At 40.8% G+C, this 26,654-nt stretch overlaps 1 protein-coding gene across 7 annotated transcripts in view; it reads right to left on the minus strand.

The window, feature by feature from the left end:
- adgrb3 (adhesion G protein-coupled receptor B3) overlaps positions 1-26,654 on the minus strand; it is a 113,970-nt gene that overhangs the window by 31,944 nt on the left and 55,372 nt on the right. For 5 of the 7 annotated variants that reach the window (XM_005737122.2, XM_005737120.1, XM_013911855.1 and 2 more), the window contains 10 exons: positions 23,279-23,443; positions 22,388-22,552; positions 20,422-20,586; positions 19,738-19,839; positions 13,462-13,568; positions 12,227-12,421; positions 10,321-10,389; positions 7,764-7,872; positions 3,423-3,569; positions 2,306-2,381 (listed from right to left, as the gene is read on the minus strand). In XM_005737122.2, the coding sequence (XP_005737179.1) occupies positions 2,306-2,381; positions 3,423-3,569; positions 7,764-7,872; positions 10,321-10,389; positions 12,227-12,421; positions 13,462-13,568; positions 19,738-19,839; positions 20,422-20,586; positions 22,388-22,552; positions 23,279-23,443 (1,300 nt within the window). The remainder of the gene's footprint in view (positions 1-2,305; positions 2,382-3,422; positions 3,570-7,763; positions 7,873-10,320; positions 10,390-12,226; positions 12,422-13,461; positions 13,569-19,737; positions 19,840-20,421; positions 20,587-22,387; positions 22,553-23,278; positions 23,444-26,654) is intronic. The other 2 variants (XM_013911854.1, XM_013911857.1) reach the window with 2 other exon arrangements.

The raw sequence follows: 26,654 nt of genomic DNA on the forward strand, positions 1-26,654 counted from the left end.
GGGTGGGGTGATTTTTCTTCTTTTTCTTTTTCTAACTCATCCACCATAGTTGAATTTGGGATGTGGCTGCACTGATTGACAGCTGTCCCACACAGGCAGCTGGGGCTGACTGGGTGACATAATTAAACTGGATCCCTGCACTGAATGTGTGAGCTGTTTGTGTAGGTTTAATAGATTCTCTCACTAATCAGACCATCCTACAAGTCTGTGCTTCAGTTTTGATGAGTGAAATTCTAGTGTGCTATTAGTTTTCTGCTTTGCTTTCTTAATTTAGATTTAGCTAACAGCTAATAGCTAACCACTGACAATTAGCACTCCATCCTTTCATCCATGAAAGGAAACATCTAGCTCCAAAAAAGCAGCCAAAATGCCAATAGTAGAACTTCAAAATGTGGACATACTGTCTGTGCTTCAAGCATGCTGAATTAAGCTTTTGAGTGCACTCAAGACCTTGGCATGGTTGTGCGTTGGTCCTATGAAGGGCCTCGCATAGCTATGCAGACCATCATCTCCATGTTGTAGCTGCTTAAAGCCATCAAAGGTCAAAAATATGTGGAACAACTACTCTGCTACTCCCAATTGTGCTGCTGTTGCTCCTTCAGCCAGCTGAGGAGAAGACAAAGTTATACAAAGAGCTGAAGTGAACCCCAGTGCTGAAAACAATGAAAAGTGTCCACTGCTGCCAGCGTCTGCTCTTTCCATGCTGTTATTTAATCTTTGATTTTTTTTTTCATGCTTCTCCCTCTATGTGGTGAGCTCCGCTAAAGCTCAGTTTCCTGTTCAGGCCCACTTTTCAACTAATCAACATTCAAACTACGCATAGTGTAACCCCTGTTGGGCCACATGCTGTTGGTTGTTTGGAGGACTGCACACAAACACGTCTGAGTAGGTGGCATGGCCATAATCCTTCATCCTGTGTAGCCAAATACCTACGCAAACAGACACAAACGAGTTACAGTGAATCCCTCATTAGGAATAACATCATGCATCATCATTTCCAACGCTCTAGATTCTAGCATTTTTATAATGTCTGAAAAATTACTGTTAATACTAAAGGATTAGGTATAACTTTAGAGTCAGTGAGGCTTAAGGGCCACGCTGGTATTAAAACCTGATTTGGTGTTTTAGGGAAGATATTGTGCATATATTTTTGAATTTAAAGCTCCTCTCTGCCTGCTAATCTAATGATCTACATTTCAGAGTGCGAGTTCTTCAAATTCAAGTTTCAGTGTCAGGCAGCATATTTTCTCTAATGCTGCTTGCACTGAATACTAACCTCAATATTAAAGTCAGTAAAGGAGGACTACAAGAGCTGCCCATTAGACATCAGATATGCTATACAGGATGATTTGGCAGTAATTATGTAAAGAAAAAAGAAAAGAAAAGAAACTAGAAAACCCAGTCTACAAAGCTCACCTGAAGATGCTTTGTGTTATATGCTTTTACAGGCTAGCATCATAGTCATGTTTCAATGGGATATCCAGCTTTGGTATAGTTGACAGAACATATTATATTTTGAAATGAAGATAAAAATCAGTATGTACTTTCCCCCAGGGAGAAGAATTGTCATCCACACGAAGAAAAGAAGAGCTGAAAATGCAGCAGGTCCATAATGATGAGCAGCAAATAATTCAAATTTGTCATCTGACTTTTGCATATGTCTGTTTCCCGTACTTATTTTAAAATGTAATAAACACATGACACATAGATGCCTCTCTAATTACAAGTACACTAAAAGCCACATTGCCTGGTATTTCTCTTTTCAGAGTTGCCATTTGATCAGCTTATCCTCATGTTTGTCTGCAGAGGACACAATTCAGTGTCCCATTATAACCTCCTCTCTACATTTACCCACAGGGCTGCTGCTCTCTCTGTGACAGCTGGCCCGAACGGTGCTGGAATGACCGGTTTGTCCTTGGGACGTTGCTGCCAGGGACTTGTTGATTGGTGTCTGACACCAGGTGTTTGTTTGGGACATCCCACTGCTTTTCCAGACACTAATGTCATCCTTAATTAACTACATATTGCATGCTACAGTGACACAGAGCTCTAAAAAAAAAAAAAAGAACAGCAGCAAAATGCAAGTATTTGCTTGTAAGAAGGACAAAATAAGATTTCTATTCAATGTATTAAGTGGAACTTTCAGGGACACTGGAGCGACAAAGGCACAGCATGTTTTTCAGACTTGATCTGCTACTATGAATAAAAATGGACACCTGTGCAGCTTCCAAAGGATTAAATCTGTCTCATATTTCCTCCTGCTAGCAGACCAGAAAACGCAGACAATGAGAAATGTTGCCCTTACTTTGGTGAAGGTAGCATGAGTCCAAGAGTCTTGTAGAGAACGGTTCCCAAAATGAAGACAGGCGATCCCTCCATATCTGAAGGAGGAAATGAAGCTTTGATGTCATGTCAGATAGATTTCCCTTTTTTTATTACTACTGCAAATGATGATGCTTTGCGAATTTTTAAGTAAAGAAACACTGTCATCAGCCACAAAAAACCCAAACATTTTAAGCATATTTTGCAGGGCAAACAGATGTATAAATTAGATTCTGAATTTAAAAAAATGTAGTTGTGTATATAGTTTTCTAAAGTTCATTTTATATATGCAAATTAGGTGTTAGCTCATTAAATATACAATCATTTACATGAATGCCCACTGAAACCTGAAGGTGTGCTTTTATTTCCAAACAAATCACATTAACTAACACCTGATTTTGTTTGTCCTGCAAGAGAAGTGCCAGAATCCACTGCAGAATTGGTTTGGGTCAAGCACGTGGCATCCTGATCAATTCCTTGTTTTGCTATCATTGATATATTTCGGATAAGACTGATTACACCAATCAACCAAATTGCCTGGCTCTGGATTGCAGTATAGAGTGGCAACTGGCATTGTTTGAGAGGACGCTACAAATGCTGAGCTGATGGAAAACTCTTGCAACTGAACAAGCACAGGCAAGCAAACTGGCTCTGTTCAGAGGCGTGTACCATTATTTCACTTTTTCTAAACAAGGAGTGGTGAAGCATAAACATTAAAGGGAAAAACCATTCTTCAGAAGACAGATGTGTCTGCTTGAAAGTCTAGTAACTTGTCAGACACTCCAACTCAGCTAAAATCATTCCACTTCTGCTGAGATGTGAAGACATATATTTTCCAATTTTCAACTGTGGCCAGTGAATCAATCATTGTGTATTCATGAAGCATTAATCCTGCGAATCTACTACAGTTTCCCTGCACATTTAAGATGTGTTGCTGCAGGTCGTAATTCTGAAGCTTGACAGAATATATGTATGTATATACTGAATATATATTCTAAGACAGATGGAGCTTGCACATGGAGACTGTTTATGTGCCTCTGATTCTTGAAGAACGACGTATTTGACTAGCAGTCAGATGACTCGGTGATATAGTCCCATACCTGCTGACTGGGAAACAAAGAGGCCCTTTGGGATGACCACTTTATCTTCAGAGTTTCTGGCCCAGTCAACCATGCCTTTACGGCCCTTCATGGGGAAGTTAATGTCAGTCATCACAGACACTGCTGGAAGCCTCTGGATGCTGGCAACTACAGAAAAACGAGGAAATACAGATTATTAGCATTGCTTGAACATTGCATATTAGATGAAATTATGAACATAACCATGCAGTCTGCACCACTGTCATTCAAAAGTAAACACAAGGGCAGTCCTTTGATTCGAGTTCAACATGCAGAGTCTGCATTCTCTCACAAATTAATAGGTCGATTTTACATGAAACTGAATCATTATGCAAATATGCAGGTCATCTGTCAGCCATACCAGGCCAACTGGGCTTTTGACGCATTCATTTGCTGCAAAATACAAACCCAAAGCTACAACTGGCACCTGACAAGTACTAGAAAGGTAATCACCTTAATCACGCTTTCCTTTTATGGCACCTCCCTGCTGAGGTGCCATAAAAGGCCAGTCAGTGCACTAAGGCAGTGACAAGGAAAATACCCAGGATCAACAGAAAGGGCCTTAGCATTACAAGGGGAGGATAAAGCTGTACTGTTCTCTACCTGGTATCACATCCAGTCCCAGTCAGGTAGTGCTTCAGCAAGGGGAATCTGAGGCTAATCCTACCATTGATGCAGAAGCTCTATTGTTCATTGTACTGTGCCAATAATACAATTTGAATCCTGGCGAGACTCCATGTGTGAGTGAAATCAGTGACAGTGAAGGTGCATCTAGGTGTTTGGGATGATCCTGCAGCGGGCATGAAATCACAGAGCACCACAAGACCTGCCGTTTTTGCAAAGAGGCCTGTTCGTAGCACCAGATGTCGGGAGCAGCAGTCGTCGTGCATTTTTATTCGTGTTTGTGGTTTTAGTCACAGGGCACACTGTGAAACACAACATGGTGCTGGGAAGACTGTCTCTCAGAGTTCTGGGTAATTCTGCAGGTAAATGGGGCTTTGAATCCGCCTGATGGGGCTACGCAGCACAAATAAAGCAGTAATTACGGACAGCGACGCCTCTGAACAGCGATTCATTGCACTAAGAGTATTCTGTATGGTTCATTTTCATAAGAGGGATTTATTGCATCGCTCATTACGTCTGAATGCGTTCATGAGAGGTTCAGCGTTAAGTAAACCATTGAAGTCAGACAACATAAACATCCTGCAAAGAAATTAATGAGCATTTCCAGCTATTGTGTGTGCAGTGGAAATTAATCACTATTACTGTCAAAATATTCTCTCGACCATGACACGCAGCCTCACAGTAGACAACCAGAAAAAAAAAGACAATAAAGCGTAATGCAGTCCACCTTCAAGACTGTGTTAAAAAATTTTTTGCATGTCCCAAGCTTCACTTTGTCCTCCAACTGTTAGCTTGCAAGGAGGGAGAACAAGTTGCTGCAGTGGACAGCCTTTTCCAATCAAGGTTATTTGACTAAAAGTAGGAGGACACAGGACGATACAGTGGTGACAGCCAGTATTTATCTAGGTGTCAAGAGGCTGCCATAAATTAGTGACGAAATGATGCCGCAATATCTTACTCAGCCAGATGCTCTCCACTTGGCTTTCACTGATGGAGACACAAAACTTTCCATTCCTTTAATCAAAAAGGGCCACGTGGTCGCTAAGGCACTGTGTGTGTGAGCTGAAATCACTGCCATTGGCTGGCTGTGCCGGTGCACTGGCCACGGATGGGATAATTAGAAAGTCCCATGTATTAATCATGTGGTATCGAATCATATCTTGATTGTTTTTTGAAAACAGCTCTGCAGTGGCAAATGCGAAAACATTTTATAGGAGCGGTAATTAATTTTGACATTAGAAAAAAAAGAAAAAATTAAATCAGAGAGTCCATTCTGGCATAATAATTTCTCTCAGCTAGGCCCCTGTATTTTACCACCACCAGCAGCCAGTCAAGTTGATTCTAGCCAGAGGCAACTCATTAATGTTATATCTCCAAATAATTGCTCAAAAGCCAAATGCCCCCCCTTTCTGCCGAGCCTTTGTGCTCACTTTTTCCAAAAGAAAAGCTGCTTTAGCACTCTACATAATAATGATGCTTCCAACATTCACATACTCTTATTAAGAGGTTCACTCATGCTCCTTAAGATTTCTAACAGAAAATGATGGGATTATTCAAATGAGCTTTTTACCGACAAGTGTTCTTTGCACTTTATGTGAGCACACTTTTAGTGTAGCTGTTCCTCCTTCAGTCAAAACAATCAAGTTCCTCTCAACACAAGTTTTATTTTTAATTACTTGCCTTTTGATCTCACACCAAGTAACGCTGTTGTTATTTCAAAATAAAGGTCATCTTTTACAATGAGCGTGCATATACATAAATTAAGAAAAAAAACCCAAACAAAATATAATAACTCGGATGATAATAAGCAAGAAGATGTTGTTGACCGTGTTGGAATTATTCCATTATTTCAGTTTCTTGCATTTCTTGTTGCATGAAATCAATATATCTTCTTTCTATGGACATGTGGGAGAAAAACTTCAGAATGTTTTGAATATGGTGCCCTGATTATGCCACTCAGTGCTTTCTTAGACTGAGAAACAGCAGTGAGTTGCATCATTGCTCCACGCTTACCAAAAATATTTCCTGTCATATCACATCTGACAGATGGACACGGTTTAGTCCACAGTCCAGCAGGTTTGAGTGGAGGCCAGGACAGTGATACAGCTGACTAATGTAATAAGAGTCAAATAGTTTAAATTCAAGCCCAGCTATGAAATGCATTAAACTGCTCAAGGAACTTGTATGAATGTGGATAAAACACTTAACCGTCAATTTAGAGTCAGTTTCACAGAGCAGATTCCATTTTGTGTATAAAGCAGGGGTCATGTGTTAATGCTTTTTTGAGCATAAGGAGAAGGCACTGGCAATGAGTTTGGATGACGGCCATTAAGACAAATTGAAATAAGTATAAAGTATAAAGTAGGAGAACAGCACAGAAATATTCTCACATCTGTGAAAGAAGTCATTAATGATTGGCAATGTGAAATGCATTCAAACCTTATTTCCAAGTCTAAATCCATTAGTTAATTTGACTCTCACAGTGTTTCATAATGGTACTTTGATGTGTGCATTCATTGAACCATGTTTGGTATGCTATTCTTGGAGACTACCGATTCATCATTATGGAAATCACATACCATAAAGAAACACAGAGAGCAAGTGTGCTCGAAGTGAGCTGAATGTTAGCTATTGTAAAGAATACAAGGATGAAACATCTCTGTTCCTCTTAAGAGGAATGGCCTAACGGCACAGCTGTGCACACTCACATTCACTTGCATGAATAAATGAAGACCACCGGTCTACTCTTCCATTCCAGTAAGACACCATTTGTGGCTGAGTAAAAAATGAAATGCCACAGAGACCTCAGATCATCCGAGAGGCTGCGCGACCGAAGCCAAAAGAACTCACAGCAGCACTTTGGTTTTTTTGTTTTTGTTTTTCCGAGTCATAATCTCGACAAAAATCAGCGTTGCAGAAAAGCTCATTACAGCTGCAAAGAAAACTTGTAATTTCACTTCCAATTTTACAGCCTTTTATCAGACCCTCCTACTGTATTTTTTCCATGACTGCTAATCTCACAAGGAACTGACAAGCAATCTTTTATTTATTTACTTTTAATTAATTTTTTTCATGCGGCTGTACAACTGCAAAACACGCTATAGGGTATGTTCTGCTAATCAAGTCTTACTCACAGAACTACAGTTCAGTGCAGCGTCAAACCGAACCATTTCATCTTCAGAATAACATAAATATTTGATGTGATTATTGACCAAAAAACTTTGAGCCTATACATAGAGTCTGTAATTAGTGAGAGGCTTTTTAATATCAAGAAAGCAGTGCTGCTCTTACTGAACTACGTTATAAAATCCCCAGTGTTTTAAAATGTACTTGAGCATCAATAAAATGTGTACCCGTGGTTGTTATTTTGAAGTATTGTCTGTATTTATTCTAGTGAAGGCACTACTCTTGCAGGTTTTCCCGTGCTGTAAGCTACTGATATTGGATTGAATGTTAAATGTTTTCATTGGAATTTAGCACATTAAGACCGCAAGATCACTTTTAATCAACATTATTGATTTGCAGTAATTTTACTCCCCCACCCCAACTGCCCAGCATTTATCCTAAATTAATGATGGTGGGGAAATTGACACAAGGAGTCAGAGGAGCGCAGGGATTATGTGTCCATATCAAGCCAAAACAAATGGTAAAACGATCTCAGCGGCTGTGGGCCCGAAGGCAAAGCGGGTCGATTCTTACCTAAGTTTCCAGTCATCAAATAGGCATTGTGGAAATCCTTCATGCCCAGTCCAACAATGTGGATGAAATCTTCTATGACCTGCATGAGCTCCACTGCTCCGGGGTAGATCTGGACAAGATAATAAAGACAAGGGGACAGTTTTAATTTAAATAGTTCTCCAGTGATTAAAATGTGGTGCTCTGTACTTATTTTTGTATGAAAGATAAAATCTTTAAACTTGCTAAAAAAGAAAATGATTAACCAGTCATATATCTATATATATCTATATCTATAGATATATATCTATATCTATATATATCTATATATATCTATATATATATATATATAAATTAGTTGTAGCCCTATTTGAACCATTCAAATAACATCAGCATCAGAGCTGTAACCACCAGCTGTGCCAGCACATTTGGTGGCTGGCCTGTTTCTGGAAAAGCACTGCCAAGTCAAGGGTGATTGCCTCAGTTCACGTGTTGCTCCATGGACATCAGCACTCACATAAGAGTGAAGGGGCATGAATTCAGAACCATGGACAGCTCTATAGCACAAGCGGTAACACTGCTGGTCCACTCAGCTCTTTTCCCCAAAGTCAATAAATCAAAGGCACGTTAATCCAATAATTGACCTTCAAAAGATTGGATTACTGTCCTGGCTGCCCATCTACTGGCGATGTCTCACATCTAATGGGATATATCGTGCTGTACTGCAAAACCATTTTTCAGTTCTGCACAAGACTCATGTAATCGTGGGGCGTAAATAAGTGTGTAAGCGCACAGTGGTGATGTCAGGCAATTAGAGAAGCCTTTGAGTGGCATTTAGCAATTAGCACCTCACTCTAAGTTGATATTCAACAAACACCTGAGGCAGGTATTTCCCTCCTCTGTAGCACCTTGTGTGTGTGTGCACATGCCTCTTCATGTGCCGCGGCTAAGCCGGGATAACGGATCAGCGGTGCTGAAGTCGAGAGCCTCTGACACAGCAGAGTGAAAGCCATAGTGGGGGAGAAAAGCACATCATGTCGCCCCTTCCGGCATGTCTGACGCAGAGTGCAGTAATGCTCATTCTGCTGGTCTCCATGGCAACCGCGAGACGTGAAGGCAGCGCAGGGAAATGGCTGCAGCAGAGGTTCTGCAGACAGAGCTGTTCCTTTCCTTGCCATGGTAACAGAGGCAGGAGGTGAATATATAGTGATCAGTGCAAAAAGCCAACTTTACAGCCAGTTAAGCCCAATAGTGAGGTGTTTCATGTACGTGTTTTTGGTGTGTGGGTGCTGTGGAAGCTGAGCCGAGAACACTCATTAATGCAAGAAACCCAACAAGTGAGAAAAACTGTGTAAGGCGATGCAGCTTGGCCATGTTCACTTTTTATAATGATGTAACTAAAGCAGCACATCTCAGACATGCACATTAATAACTGCGGGAATATTTAACAGTGTCGCACATTTCTTCTGGGTGTTAAATCATGGAGACAATATATTTATTATATTTATTTATCTATACTTCCTCGGATCTGTCTGTCCTTATCTCTTACGCATACTCGCTGATGAAATTGCTAGTTTGTGAGCTTCTCTCACCGACATCATCCCTTTAAGGGCCCTGCCAAATTAAAGCTCCAGTAAGTAAACACCTAATTACTCCTTGTGTAGACAGCCAGGACTGGCACTCTGAGCAATATTTGAACTGCCTGTGTCCCCTTATAGCATCAGCTGAAGTCAGGTGTGGAGAAAGTAAGACAAAAAAGTCATTTTAAGGCATCACCTCACTCATGTGTCAGTGCAGGTGACACCCAATTTACCTGTGAAGGTGACAACAGAGCAGATGCCCTTTGCAGACTCGCAGTCATCACAGATGGCATCTCTGTCAGAGTCTGGATGTGTGTGATTTCAGGGTTCAGGCTGTCTCAGACACCAGTGGCGGTTTTGAAAACAAGACCTGCCACCTCTCAAACTGAGAGATGTGTCTAAACCAGGACGATGCTAGAATCCAATCTTCGTGAATAAACGAGTCTTGTGAATGGGTACTTTTCGGCACTTAAATTTTGACATACACAACATTGCCGCTGTGTTGCAGTATGTTGCTTCTCAATTTCTAAAGGATATTGAAACAATTTTTCGCCATCCACCTTTACTATATGATAAATATCAAGAGGGGAGACTAAGGATTGGAGTCTCTGCTGCTGAAATGTTCATTTTTTTATGGTAAAACTGACCTGAGTAAGGTCCTAATCACACTGGTTGCTTTCATTGGCATCAGCTGGGTGAAACAATGCAGAAGGAATGAGTCCTGCAGTGTTGATGGTTGGACAATGTCTATGGCGGTGCTGCTGCCACCAAGTGGAGCTCGGAGGAACTAGTTTTTTTCTAAATGAGGCCAGATGTCACACCTGCTAAATTACCTCACTACCATATGTGTAAGTGTAACATAATCCTAAATCCACCTGACTTGCCTTAATCTGTGCTATTCAGATGGAGAAACTGCAAACAAGCTTTGAGTCGAAGTTTGAGGCAAACAGTGTTCATGCAGCAACCTGAATTATTTACTAGGTGTACTGCCACATGCTTACCTTTTGCGCGTCTTCCCATTTCTCCTTATTTTCCTCCTCCAGGAGGTTGCTGATGATTTGAAAGAAGTTCTGTGGAGATGATGAAAGGGAAAATGCATAACACTCCCACACACCAGCATAACAGGCACTGCAGCTAGACGCTTTTCTCAAATCATGACATAAACACCATGCACTCCAAAAACCTACTGTTATGGATAATATACTAACATTTACGATAGCGAAAAATAAGAGATTTCTGTAGGGGCATAATGATTTTCTCCCGCAGGGCTCAATAGCACCAGGAAATCTGCCACTGAAACCGTGATGGTAAACGATAGGAGAAATGATGGAATTTGTGCTTGAGCTCTGACAGCAACACACCTTGGACCTCCTGCAGCTTGCAGCAAACACTTAATGCTACAGGAGAAAAGCACAAGCTGCAATCAGAAAAAAACAAAAGATGAAAGGGAATGTTTGAGCAGCTGTGTGGATTGTCTTCTTCAGCAGTGGAGAGCGGGACTGCTTGGGGTGCATGCCTGCAGTCGTAATAGGACCCCTGTCTGATCTTTAGCCTTGTTATTTCGTTTGGTCTACAATATGCCTGAGGGAGTGGCTCTCTCTCTTGACACAGGCTATCTTGTTTTCTACTTGAATGCTTATGCTCCCTCTGGTGGTAATGTGCCCACTTTAACACTGCATTAGCGCAGAGACACACAGAGGGGTTGGGCTGGCTGACTGCTCTCCTGTCTGCCCACACACGCTCCTAATAACCAGAGATAGGACATTTTCCTCATTTCATAGGTTTTCTACGGTAGGAAAACGGATGAATGGCATCTTTGTATCCATCCATGGACAAAACATTTGGGGTTTTGCAGAATATTAAAAGGACCATGCGCCTTACATCAAGAGGAAACTGTTGATAAAAGTGGACTAAACCAACAGAAAACTAAAGAAAAGAGCATCTCTGACAGTTTGTAGTCCAAATCTTCGGAGGTGCATGATTAATTGAGTTGAATTTTTCTTTTTTTAATTGAATTAGATCAGAGTTTTGTAATCACCCAAGTAGGACAGCTTGTTTGTTTTTGCCTTTCTTTATGTGCTTTGAGTTACCTGAAACCTAGAAAACAGCACAATGCCAAACACTACGGCTATATTTCAGATTTAATATCTGACCGAGCTTATCAGTAAGCAGAGAACTGTGTGGCTGGTATTTAAATAACTGAACTTTCCTGCTAATAAAGGAGAAATTATTACTATTTCTATACAGCAAAGAGCTGATGGACAAGTCTCGCATTTTTCTAATTTCCTGGAGCTGTTACTCATGACTTTATCCAGAAGTAACAAACACAGACAAAACCTGAAACCTCACGAATAAACTACAGTAGTATGCTGTTACAGTATGCTTTTGGCATCACATAATAACAATTATTTTATTCTCAATTAGCAAAAAAAAAATGCACACATATATAGCACAACCATTCACACATGCACACGCAGCAAAACAACCACATATATATATAAAAAAACCTAACATGTATGCATGCTGGACAGAATAAAGAGGCCTGTGAAGGGTGGCTTTGAAATTGGCACAGCCCTGGGAGCATAAATTGTCTTATTGGTGATGGAGGTGGGGCTTTTGCTATAATCTCCATCATCCTATTGACATAAAGAGGATCAAGACTGCAGTCAAGCCCAACATGATGAGATGAAACAGCTTAGGATGTGGAGTAGATCTCCTGATACAATAGAGCCCTGGGTGTTTGTGCTATTTCACACACAATAGAATTCATTTTTCTCACATTACACATTATAGCTCTGGTACCCAAAATGATAAAACATTTATGTTACCTAAGTAACGGCATGGCATCCTTGCATACTTCACAAAGATTCATGTCCACATGTTCAAATGAAGCCAGCGTCCACTTACTTGCACGTCATCGGATGACGGCTCATAGCTGGCTCTCTTGAAGGTCTCTGTCACATTGCGAAGGATCTCTACTGAAGACAGGAGGTCACCAGCATAGAAGTTCCTCCTCTGGGTGAGATCCAGCAGGTTTTTTGTGACCTGGGACATCCCATCCCCCGCCAGCATCCTCTGGCCCTTGGCAAGGTGCCCCTGAACCTCCAAAAACAGGAGAGGACAGAACTTGGGGCATCGGTGTCCTCTGTTGAGTTCGCAAGATACACGCTAAGCTACACATTTAGATTAAATGGGGTGCAAAAAATCAGGAAGAAAGACTCTACTCTCTAAGGCCCTTTATGTGACACTTATATCTACGCCAGGCCTGAAATGTATTCTGCCTCGCGGATGTTTTGAAATGAGCCAATACGAATAAAAGAGTTAACTGGAGCAGAAGACACACATTTAGGCAGAAATTGCAGAGTGAAATGACATCTCACATCATTGCACAGGGTTTACGTCCATAAATACACGTTCACAGGTGCAGCGCTATATGTGCTATCTCAGCTCTTCTGAATTATTTTATTTTTAACAGTGATGGAGGGTTACCAAAATTACCTATTCTAGTGGAAGCGCTTCTGTGTTTTCAGGCTGAAGGCAAACCTACTAAAGCAAAAGTACTCGAAATGGTGCAATAAAATGCACTCGGGCTTCAATGAAAACTGCTTTTTGTGTGATTAAAAAGTCTCATCAGACGACAAAAGAAAGAAAAAAAGAGAGAATTCACAAAAGGTTCTCTTGAGGGAAAGATATGATTCTATTAAACTGAAAATACCGTTTCACTGAGTTTCCCTAACTGTTATTTATTTATTTACTTATTTACTTTTTTCTTCATGCTGAAAGTCTTATTTTAAATGAACAAAATATTGCAAGTTGTTGCAGTGGATCCTATTTACCAAAACATAGCAAAGCGCAAGTGACGAGTAACCGAGGAGCAACATATATTGTAACCGCGATATCATCAATATTGTAATTTATTTAGAAACACAGACGAGAACATGCCTGGAACTCTAAATTCAGCAGCTGAAGGACATCAGGGAGGGAAAAAAAGGAAAAAAATGTGTGCTTAAATTTGCTCCTCTATTGGAAGTGGTTAATCTTTTTGGCTACATTGTGATGAGAATTGGGAGGGGGACACTGGGGAGGTAATTTATGGTGCATTGGAAACAGAGGCTGTGAGAGGGAGCTGACTTTGCACCTACTGATTGCTGCAAGTATCTGAATTCATTTGTTATGCATCGAGCATAGCTGGGCTGCTCCCAGAAGGCCATACCGCGGTGATCCAAAGAGCAGCGTCGACTAGTGGTGCCTGTAGAGGAGGAAGGAGACAGCGACAGATTTGGAGAGGAGGGAGGGATGAGAAGATGAGCAGGCGCAGAAGAGGTGGGGGGGCAGGTGGAGTTAAGACCAACGGTGGGGCAAAGAAAGGCAGATTGAAGGGGTAGAGTGGGATTAGTTGGATATGAGAGGAGGGGAGAGAGACAAAAAGGAAAGAGAATAATATTAATACTTTTAATGAGAGTCTTATCTTTTCCTCTTTGTCCGTCATTCACCATCAAAATTTGATGTAACCCGCTCGTTAGAGAAGGCGATAAAGAAAGGTTTATGGAAGGAAAGTATTACAGTATTTGAACAGAAATGGTTTAATATTATGCCAAACGACACAGTCCCGTGCCTTTTAATATATGCTCTGCGTGCCCGGCTAATACAACTTGCAGTCACTTATTCAAACATGCAGCAACTCAGCTGTGATAGCTGTCAGGCATTTAAACAGTAATCCTGAAATAGCAGAACTACCCAATATCCACCCACACGGCCACGCACATCCTACATAGGGGTCCAACATCACACCTTCCCAGCTGTCGACCTGGTGGAGTGCACTTCACACATCACCCCACCGCTCCAAAACAGGTGCTTGACATCCTGAGGAAAACTCCCACAGCACAAAACATTTCCCCTGGCATCCGGGCTTCACATAAAACCTTCACTATCTCTTGTTCTCCTCCGTGCTCTCTCTCTGACTTTCGCACACTAACACACACAGACAAAGAGAAATCACAAACACTCCCCCCCCACACACACACACACACGCCCACCTTCTCCACAGCTACTACTTGGTGATATCCACTGAAGCCGAGAGTGCACGCTCGCTGTGTGCCGGGAGCAACCATGCATCACCATGAGACAACCCAGGGGGCAGCAGGAGAGGCCCAGTGCTTTACACTGGGCTGAGCCTCTGTGTCCCTCAAAGCGGGTTTCACCTGGGTGGTTTAGAGTTTTGCTTCACAATCTCTACTACTCTATCTACTGTTACGGATGCCAGCAATCAAAAGAATGCTCGCTCTGAATTTTTATCAAAAAGATAGCAAAAAGTCTGTTTTATGATGGTTTGAGACCTAGAAATTAGGCATTCACTTCAGTGTTTTGGCTCTGACATTCCAAAAGGTCACTGTAAGCTGAGAAAGGTTGGGTTCTTTGAGCGGGAATTGCCAAAAAGGCACAGAGCAATAAGAAGAGGTCAAATTCAAGAACTGCTTGAAATTGATAAGCATTGAGGTTGCTCAGTGATGTGAATTTTGTCCACGTATAGACACGAAGCAGGAGTTAAACAGCAAGAGAGGTAATGTTTTGGTCACCGGTAGCCTGTGTTTATATTATTAATATACTGTATGATGTTGCAATTTTAATGTGATTTCAGCAGTCCTCAAAGACACAAATTACCCAAGGCCAAAATCATTTTAATGTAAAATCCCTGCACTGGAGCTCATCTTTTATTTAAATAACCTAATTTTAAGTTTGAAAAAGGGGAGCTCTCGATTGTGGTTTATAAGTGTGCAAAAATAAAACCTAATAGCAGACTTGCACTTTATATAAATATGTCCATAAGCACACCTTACTTGCTCAGGAAAGATGCACTCCTGAAGCCACCGTATGCAAACAGCAAAACAAGAGTAAAAGAAGCTTAATGAATGGTCAGTGTTGAGAGATAGACACTGATTTATTTGTAAGTCTTTCTTTTGCCAGTTTTGTGAACTGAATTTCTCCCAAACTGATCTATTTTTAAATGAAGTTTATATTGTACAGATATATAATTAGATATCAATCTGCCTTGGCTTTGAGACGGGTTGCTAGTGGGATCAAATAGGGTTAGAGACACAAACTCGAGGCCTTCGCTGTAATTCTGCCCCAATCTGTCATCTGTCCTTGCATCATCAGTGATGTACGTGGAGTAAGTTGAGTATGAAATATAGGTCAGTGGAGATGTGCTTGATCAAAACCAAGGCTGCACTCCACTGAGGCGCTGACCTGTCGCTGTCTGGTTTGACAGCGCTCTCGACTTGGGTGCCATTAAAAGAGAATTTTTATTCAAGTGATCCTCACCGAGACGGAATACTAAAACAGTGTTTACCAGCTGAGGAGTTGGAAACGAGACAATGTTAAAAAGAGGCTTTGAACAACATTTCTGTGGTTACCATCCGGTGGTGAAAAAGAACAAAAAAATCCCTTACATTCTTTAAAAAAAATCTTTCTGGAATATATGACAAGTAAAACGTCTTGGATTGAAATAGCTGCCATTAATATTATGAAAAGGTAGAACTAACAAATAAAAAAATTAATACCTTCCCCAGTGAAGGGTGGTGTCTAATTTATTTGCTGGAGACGGCTGGATAATTTTCTCTGCATTAACCTGTGAAGAGTTTGTTTAATAGCCTGTGGTGTTGCTGCTTTAATTGCTCCCACTTTCAGTTGGATGACTTGAACTTTAATTGATAATTGAGATTTGGGGCTCTCATTACACGGGCACATAAATAACAGTACATGAACTTTTGAATGCAAAACATCTTCCGCCAAAGTAACTAGCACCTTCAGGTCTTAGCGGGAATAGAAACGGCATATAAATCAAACTCAAAGGATTTATTGCACCGAGCAGCCACTGGCAGGTTTAGCAAATAACGCCGATCCATTCATACAAATGCAATGTTTTGCTTGGAAACTTAGGGTCCTGGCATTCATGTGGGTGTTCCTTTGACGCTACAACCTATCTAAACGTTGTTTCAGGCCAAGCACACACCCCCGTGGCAACAGCACTCCCCGGCATCAGCTGCCTTCCTCGGCAGGACAATGCTCAACGCTGTACTGCAAAATCTGCTCACAACAAAGAGCCCAAGGCACTGGCCCGGCCTCCCACTCGCCCTGAATATGCTTGGGAACAAGCCTAAACAAGCCTAATAAGTAACCCATGGTACTCAAAAGATCTACTGCCGGTATCACGTGCACTAAATGATGCTTCCAGGGTTCTGTGTGCAAACGTCACTGGGTCAGAGCTGTTTTTCTAGCACGAGGTGGACCTATACAAGATTTGGCAGATGGCTTTAATGCTGTAGCTGATCTTGTGTCATTAATAATACCTTGTTGTTGTACCTAATTGTTAAATTGCTTTTGTTCTGAAACAAATTAAACCATACACCTTTATTTAATGAAGGACCAGACTATGATAAATGGGCAATGGAAGCTCAAAATCTTACAGTTTTCATTTTGCTTCAGCACACTCTGCATCTAAAAGTAGATGTAAATGTAGCTCGCATGTTTACCAGTTTGGGGACATTTTTTGCTTGGCTGCTACACTGCGAACAAATTCATGTGCCATACGTGTCTCGCTTTTCCCCCCATTCTTGCCTCCGGTGGCAGTTGTCATCGCCGATGACCAAGTCGGTGCGGACGCCCCTGCACCCAGCGCTCTTTCTGTGATGACCTTGATGACGACAGGCGCTATGGGTGAGTAGGTGCTGAAGCCCCCTAACACATTCGGATGTTTCACCCGTGCCGTCACACTGCATTCGCGTTGCCCACTTCAGACATTTCAGTTACCTTCTCTGATCAATATTTCATCTTTGTTTACCTCTGCCATTTCATATCAGGCTGTCCGGGAAGGATGAGACTATCAGTGAGGAAATTCACTAAAGGTTTGAGTCTGACCTTGATCTAATTCCAGGGCAAAGGTTTTGAAGAGTTGTTTTCATTTATGGTTTCTTAATGTATGCTCCCCGAAACCTGCTGACTCTAGAACTGTGATTAATGGCTTTAGAGATAAACTTGACCTGCCCTGACCTATTGTCTATCACCATCTTTTTCCCAGTCCTCTGTGCCAGCTTTGACAGGGAGGATGCACTATACTTAAACATGAAATATGTCTGCTAGCTGGATTTTTACCTTTTTATTATGACACTGTTATAGTATAACCCAGTTCTTTGGCAAAGTGAAATAGCATCCCTGATAACATCACTTTGGGTTCAAGATGTACTGCACATACGGTACCAATAGCACATCTTGAACTTGAAGACTTTTACGCGAGTCCACCAACACTGGCAGTTACAAAGAACTCAGCCCAGAGTGCTGACCTAGTACAGGCAGCAGCGACAGCGTGCTCACATCTGAAACTGCATCCAAATTAGCTGCATGTAAGAAAATAACACGTGGTCTGAATTAATCTTCTGTGTCGCAGCTCACGCGAATATAAGAAACCTCATTAAAGCAGAATAAAGAGCCTCGCCTTGTCTGACCCGAACTTAGCACATAAAGACAACGCTTGGTGTAAATGAAATTCTTAGTAAAGGTCAGAAAGGTGTCGCATTTCCAACATCACACAAATAAACACACACACACACATACACACAATCCCTCACCGCAAGCTGGAAATAGCTTAGTGGTGCCAAACAGTTATTAGCCATAAAACTAATGTCAAGCCAGAAAGCTAATGTCATGCTACTAAATCTTACTCTGCGTAACTTTGCCGCAGGTGAGCCATCTGTGAATGACAGTGTGTTTGCTACTACATCTAGTTTGCAAGTTAGCCATTTTATGGTCGGGGACGAAATGTAATTTTAGGAACGCCAGACTGTTTTGCATTTTGCAACAGCTTACTGTGTCAAACCCACATGCAACTTTCTACACACGACAGCCCTCCACTGCGCCGATGTCTGTCTGCTGTTAGCAAACTGACCTTCAGCAAGAGCAAAGGTAACCTGTATCACAGCAGATTTATCAGAGGCCGCATCCCTTTTTTATCCTCTCCCAGCTTCCCCCTCCTTTTTCTTCTTTTCAATAGCTCAGAGTTAGTCGCAATCTGTTACAGAACTTCAATTCGCCGTTCAAATGCTCTCCTCTCCATGCACGCATTAAAGCCTCTGCTTATTGTCTGAAAACAGACATCAGTGTGCTTTTCTTTAACAATGCCCTCAGAATCACGTTTTTTTCCCCATCCAGTGCACAGGCAGTGTATTGACGGTGCAGTCATAAATTACATCACCGCATGTGGAAATGGAAAGAAGAGCTTTTATCAACTATCCGGAGAGTGTGCAGGCGAACTTCGACATTTAGGACCAGCAAGCATTGCACCTTATGAAGTGGCAAAATTGCGCTGATACATGTATGAAAAGTCTTGTCTTGTTATTTTAAATTGGATGGAATCCAATATGTTTTTTCCCTTGGGGGAATGAGGATAAGTAATAGGATTTTAACAAGATGAGTACACTTACCAATAAAGCTTCATTCTATAAGGACAATTAAACTAGTGATAATAAAATGAAAATCTAATTACAAAATGCCATTCAAAGTGATTACAGCAGAAGCTTTATTGCAGTGTATTCTTTTTTTTTTTTTAGTAAAATGCTTATTTGTACAATATAAAATTTGTAATTTAGTCTGTCTTTTTGCACCTTTTTGTCATGCAGGATTGCTATCTTAAATTTCCAGAAAATTTGAGTGGAAAAAATAAATAAATCAAGGGTTGTGTCTCTGCAGACAAGTTCCATTCATTTGCCAGTAGTGCTTACAGTTTAATAATTATTTTTTCATTAGTTCGCTTGCTTGAATTTGCACTGCCACTTGTTTGCAAGTCAAATCAATGCACATTGCTCCAGGCAACCCGAGTTTGCCGTGCGTTTGACTTCCTGACCATGCCGAGGTGGGTGGCAAAATGAACCTAAATTCTATAAATCCCACAATATTTTCCCTGTGAAATCAAAAAGGAGATCTAACATCACAGATTAAAGCTTGTTTACTAGTGTTGGAACTGCTGCCAACAATGAAATGTTCAGTGTCAAACTGAAAGAAGACCTGAGGCAACTCGGCTTTTATTTTCACCATTTACTACATCCATCCATTTTCTTAACCACTTATCCAGGGGAGCCTTACTTGGCTAACTTTGAGCGAGAAGCATGCCCTGAACAGGCCAATGCAAAGTCAGACAACCACACACTCTCTCATTCACACCTACAGCCAATTTAGAAACACCAGCTCACCTAACATGCATGTCTTTGGACTGTGAGTAGAAGTCAGGGTACACAGAGCCAAAGGAGACCGTGCATACTCCACAAGCGGTTCAAACCAGGAACATTGTTGCTATAAAGCAACACAACTAAGTCTCATATTTTAAAAAAAGAAAATACACAAATATATGATGTAGCTTCTGTCCTCACCTGTGGCATTAGGGGGACATCTATTGAAGGCGAGTTCTCCTGAAGGGGTTCGTCTCCACACCATTGACACTGCATAGTCCTCAGGACAAATTTCATAAGGTGCTGGAGTGCAAAGTGATACAAACATTACTACATCAATGCTAAAAGCTTTTTAGTCTTTCCAGTATGATGCAATAATTTCTTCATACTGCATATTAAGAGGTATGGAAATATAGGAGATCAAAGCTGTATAGTTTCAGAGAGTCTGAGAATGCATTCATGGATTATAATAAAATTTACCCTCTTCACATGCCTCAGTCTTTATGAGGGAAGGTACTTCTTAATTATAATAATGGAAAAAAAGTTTTTAATGTTTTTGTGGAACACTGCTTCCTTTACTTCAGAGAATAGAAGTATTACGTGACTTCATGTTTAAGACTCTACTTCAAAGGAGATTATTTTGAAAACCGTACTTTAAGCTTTGATGATACTTCAATTTCTCGGTATGTCCGTCACCATGATTTCAATTTCTTCATTTATTTCAGTCATCCACCCCTGCTAATCTGCACCCCCTCTTCAGACTCAGTTTTAACTGATCTCTTATAACAAGACATGTCAGTCAGTGCACAGAGATAATTATCTCCTCACTTTCGTTCAGCTTCTCTGTGGCCACTCAGACTTAAGTCTTATTATGCTCTGACTCACCTGGACACCGCTGGTCACTGCACTTTCTGACTTCTTCTCCGCTCCCATCACACTGTTGCCCAGTCACCGCTGCCCCCTGACACACCCGAGCACGCCTCTGCCATCCACCGTCGCAAGACTTTGAGCAGCCACTCCACGGACCCCAAGGATTCCACTGGCCATTAGCTAAAATGGAATCATTTCTAGTTAGAAACCGACACTATTACAAATACAACAACTACTTAAAAAAAAAAAAAAACAGCAGAAGATCAACTAAAAAGAAACAGCTATAAAAAAGTCTTTATTTAGTGTGTGATATCTTTAGCTTTTGATTACATTTATATATTTTGCTACTCATGCTTTTAGTTTGAAGACGTAATTTCTTGGCAGTATTTCACAAATGAACAATATCACCTGTAATAATCAGGGGTGTGTGTATTTTATGGCTAAAGAAAATGATTATTCACACCGTTTTGACGATATTAAAAAAACAAATAAAACCACACACACACACACACATTTATGCTGACGTTTCCAAACCCAGAGGTACGATTTATGCCCTTGTAATGAACACTGTTAAACTCTGCATTAGACAAAAAAACAGATGCTCCCCTTCAGCGATGTAGTAAATCACACGCCCTTCTGAATGGAAAGGTACAACACCGTGTGAGCAGGAAACACACACCGCTCATTCTAACCTCCACTTACCCCTTCTTCACTTATACGGGCATTTATCATGTCCTACAACTAACCTCTGTCGGGATTGCTACTGGAAGCAAAAAAAAACAGGAAAAACCACAATGACCTGTTGGCTGAAACTATCTGCAAGACATTGATCAAATCCCAGTGAATAGTGATTTCTTTGCCTGCACATGAAGCAGCTGATTCTTCAAACAGATGCATGCTCATGTGTTTCAAAGAGCTCATTGTTCCAGCAGTTCTGAAGAAATTGTTTTCATTTGAAAACACATAGCATTGATTCAAAAACCTGCACAGGCATTTATTGTAGTTATTAGGCTTTTTTTTAAAGACTTTAATCTATTCAGTTACATTAAAAAAAATACCAGAATTTCTAGGAACTTGCCAAACATGCATTTAGCTAGTTCTAAAAAGAAAAAAATGATGCTTTTGCCTTGAACTCTTTGTCAAAGCAGTGCCTCCAGCACTAATGGACATTGTGCTGACTTGTTAAATAGTGGCTGTGTTTCTCACTAATGATTGATCTCTCACCTTGGAAACAAGTAGGACTTGCTAAATAGATAGGCCTCATTAAATGAATAAACTGTATAATGCATTCTCTCACTGTAACGGCAAACAACAGCATCACCTTCTTCATTATCATAAGCACAAATTAAAAATACGCATTCGCAAGCATTTGCCTCTGTTTTAGGGGTCCGGCAGACCACAGGGCTGGCTGATTATTGAAACAACATTTGTAATGACTTTGAAAACTAAAGAGGAAACCATGCTCCACACACACATATCGGCGAGCTACAGACTAGAAACCTAGCTGTTTTTGCAGCTGCATTTGCATCAGGAGATTATGAGAGTGCTCAGACCCTTCACATGATCAGACAATTCAAAGCCTGATTGAGACCTCTAAGCAGACATCTTTGAGCCTCTAATGCATCTATGATGTTGACAGACAGTTCGGGCTGCTAACCCAGAATTATGTGAAAGGCATACAGTATATCTAACTGGATTTTTCAAATCCAATTGATAGAGCACGGTCTTGAACATTACTCTTGATTCTTACAATGCCGATTTGATTCTTGCTACAGGGCTTCTCTGTACGCATCAGGGAGAGTAAGATAGCTCAGTTAAAGGCGATAGATTGTGCTACATGGTAATGACTGTAATAATGATGATGACAATATGGGACGGGCTGGCTTTTTTTTGTCTCTCTCTCTCTTCCCTGTTTAGAATCGTTGTTTTCAAATTTAGACATCAAAGCGGATATGGAATTAAGAGGCTCAGGATTTTTTACCTGTGCAGTCAGGATTATGGCACTCTCTGCTTTCTGCCCAGTGACCGCGACACTCAGATCCCCCATGGGCGGCTGCTGAGCACTGCCTGGTCCTCTGCTGTGTGCCATTGGCACAGGTCACCGAGCAATCGCTCCAAGAGCTCCACTCCTGCCACTGTCCGTCCACTGAGGCACCAACCACAACCCAACAAGCATGTCCCAAGTGAAGGGAAAAGGAGGGCAGACAGAAATGGGAGGAAATATTCAGATCACTATTCTCTCTCATACTGAAAGCCAATAAAACAGATGTTATGTGAAATGCAAAAATTTACAGGGCAACTTGTCAAATTTGAAGACTCAGACTTTCAGTCGGGTGTCTGCTTTGTTTTTTGTTTGTTTTTTCAACTAGAATTTCCAAATAAAGTCAGAGACAAAAGAGAATAAGACATAAAAAAAACAGATATTGGAAGAGTAGCTTCATATTAAGATTCATATTATTAAGAGGTTCAAAGCACACAGTGCCGCTACCTTCTTGTCAGGGAAGAGGGAAAGCATCTGAAATTGAGTTGTTTTCACTGAGTCTGCTAGGACAGCAAAGCTAACATTTACTGTGTGGAGAAACTCATCATCACTAATCTGCTTACCATTCACAGGCAACTGCGAGTAAGTGATTTTGACGTCAGTATTACAGTATTCCTTCTCAACAGGGTTACCTAAACCGCTTTATTGTGTAAGCTCAGAGTCTGCATCAATTCCCTTTTCTTTTTTTACTTACCTTTAAAATATTGCACTGACTAATATATGTGAGGTGTATTGCATTTTACAGAACTGATCTTTTAAACGAGTCCATGCTTTACTCATAACTGTTAATAAAATGATTTCTAACAGATTAAGCGAGCAGACAGATGATACCTGGGCAAAGGGCTATGTTGCAAAGTTTAGTCTGGGTCTCAGGTCCATCACAAGCCCTGCCTCCATGCTGGGGAGGAGAGCACATCCTAGTCCTAGTGCGGTGACCTCTGCCACATGTGAATGAGCACAGGCTCCACGGTGACCACTCCTCCCACACACCGTGTACTGCGGGCACAGAAAAGGCGTCAGGCCTAATCAATGTCTCTGTCTCTGATACAGCATAAACAAAGGCCTCACCGAACTGCGCTGAGCCATAAATGAAACAAAATCAATCAAAAGAATTAGCAACAGAGTAATGTAAGTAAAACACAGAGCACACAGACATTGTGGGGGCTATTCTCTAGCTCAGCCATAAGCTGCAGTCTCCTCCAAACATTTATCACAATAACAGCAAATGCTGCTCCTCTAACAACGCGCCATACAGTAGCACAGGTAGAACACAATAAAAATGTCAATCTCTGACAAGGGAGTTTCGACGTGCAGAACACCAACAATAAGAGTCCAGACTATCTAAACCAAGGTAACCATCAGGAACAGCAGGTCTAACAATGTCACAGTCTGTTGAATCTTCTTGGTTGACTGAGAATCTAATAGCAGGGGACCTTCAAGATAATGTGGGCTGACAATGGTTCTGGAAAGCTGTCATTGCACTAACATACTGATCATGGTAATGCACAAAACAGACAATCTATAGCCTGCTTCCAGTCCTCAGAGTAAGTGTGCAATATTTAGACTACATATCAGGAAAGACGGATAAATTAAAAAAAGGAAAATGTATTGAACATTATGATGTTGCGGAGGTTATGTTGTTTCCTTTTGAATTATAAATCTGTGGCATGTTGTTTTTGAACAACATTTTGTCACCGCTGCTCATTAAAGCCAACATCAGTGAGATTATCTATCTAGCATTCAACGTCAACCGTGAGTTTGACATAAACGAATGCTCTAATACCCTCCGATCTATCTATTCAGATCATTTATTCCACTGAAACATGCTTCTAAATATAGATATTTCTAATGTAACACAATGTTTCTTGACAAAAGTGCAACTTTTAAACTATAATTGCTTTTTTTTCAATTAATTTAAAACAATAGCTGGCAAAAGGCAGCATTCCTCTGGCATCTTGGTTTGTGTGTAAGCTTAACTGGGTTCTAGTTGACAGATGGTGAGTCTTCATAAAACTGCGGAGAATATTTGCTATTGGCTCATAGTTTTACTTTGGAGAGGGAAATGTGGAAATCTGAGAGGCAGACAGAAGTAAGACACCTCCTGTCTTGTCTTGGCAGTGCTCCTAAATGTACACAGAGATATGGAGTGATGAACACACTGCTTTCAAAATGTAAAAGTTTAACCCCTGATATTAGTTTCTGATGCAACTGTTGGCAGCTTGATGCCAGCACTGAAGTACAGTTACTGACAGAGTTAAGGCCCAGCATTAACTTTAAGTGCATTGCATAAAACCCAGAAAATACTGAAACTGTGTTTGTTACCAAAAAGTCAATGTCTGTTTTTATCTATAAATCTTCAAACTTATATTTATGCTCTAATATATCACCCTTACCTAACTTGATTATTTTCTGCATGAGAGAAATGGAAAGGTGGCCACTTTCAAAAGTAAATCATAATATTAAAAAAGAATACTATATGACATTGCAGTATAGGCTCTGGTGAGCTCTGATGGCTATTGAAAATGAGCGTTCAGCTTCAGTGTGTCTTCCAATGTTTTAAATAAGCAAATGTTAAACAGAAACCTGCAGTAGATGGACGGTGCTGTGGCCGTGATTAGGCTCTACATTTTCAGAAGTGTGGGAGGAATTTCTCATGTCTTGCACTTGCAAATTAGCATGCGCACAATTAATAGAGGTTTGTTGTAAACACAGCATATCTGGTGGTCTTATCATCTTTTGACTACAAACAGGACTTAAGACCTTAGTAATGTATGTCTGACTGCTGTACAGTGGCCGCTGGGGCTTGATAAATCCTCTTCAGAAGGGTCGCTGTCCACAGCTTGTGCAGAAGCTTAAAGTCCCCGCAGTACAAATTTTTAGATCTCGGGATCAGTTGTAGAGTAGTTGGATCTTGGGATCAAGCCTATGGTCCGCCATGAGGCAAGCTACCGTCTGTCCCGGCCCGTGCCTCTAGGCGCTACTTTGATGCTCTTAGCTAAGTGGCCCATGGTGACTGAAGCCTTTACTTTGAAATATTCGAGTTCAAAGCTTGCAGTCACCACAGCTAGCAAAGATGGAATAGGATTCTGTCCCTTTGTGCACTTTTTCTCTGAACTGCAGCCATGATTTACAGGGATGTCCATGAGCAATGCTATTGGTCTGCTAGAGGTGAAATTCCTGGACCACTACAAGTTGATGGACAAAGCAACTGCATTTGCCAAGAATGTTTTCATTAATTTGAGGTAAGCTGGGATTTGGGTGGCCTTCTCATTGCTTTCCAGTGAAGTTTAACCTTTTTAACTTGCTAGCTAGCTCCTTTTACCCAACTGTAGTCACCATACAGTATTTATTATTTTGTTTCTGAGTGCCTTCTCTTTTGATACAGAGTGGTTTGAAGTAGCTTCAGATAACCCAATCAATGCTTCTGTAGTGGAGTAGATTTGCATCTGTCACACAGTAATTCAGTTAAATTCAGAGGGTTTTTTCATAGAAAAAGACCTGTCAACCAAAATGTCTAAACAAGATTTTATACATTATCATGCATGTAAAATCTTGACATATTTGTACTGATTCTAAAGTGTAGGTTGTTGACCTGTGTTTTACTTATTCTCCACTTATTTTTCTATTTTTACACACTTCATTTTTTATTCCATTGTAATTGTCCTCAGTGCCCATGCTAAACATAGGTGAATATATCCTGCAAACCAAACCAGGAAACCTAGCAGCTAGCGACAGCTATGGAGTGTATGAGCTGCATTAAACAACCTAACTTTAAATTATTAACCCCGACCTGATGATGTAGCTAGCTTTACTTAGAATATAATCCTTCCTAAAAAAAAATTGACAACACAAAAAAAGAAAAAAAAGAAGATAAACCTGTTACCTTGGGTGACACTTCATAGCAATGCAGATAGGTAGCACAGTTTATGCTTCCTTTTCGTGTTCAAAGGGATGGCATCAAAGAGCCTTCCTGTGGATTTACATTGCAAAGCTTGCCGGCTAACTGAACTTAAGTAACAGAAAGCCAGAGGGGTTTAATGTCAAAGGTATAGCTCTTTATGATTTTACCAAACCTCACATTGTGAAATGTCTGATGGTGAAATAATATTAGTGTTTACAAAAAACAGAGGATGCCAACTTTTACTCAGGATGGAATCAGATTTTAGACGTATGTACTTTCCTCCTGGTTTTATCTTATATGTAAGGA

This window comes from Pundamilia nyererei, unplaced genomic scaffold (assembly GCF_000239375.1).
Source record: "Pundamilia nyererei isolate P.nyererei 1_Seehausen unplaced genomic scaffold, PunNye1.0 scaffold00073, whole genome shotgun sequence".
In the NCBI taxonomy this organism is placed as follows: Eukaryota; Metazoa; Chordata; class Actinopteri; order Cichliformes; family Cichlidae; genus Pundamilia; species Pundamilia nyererei.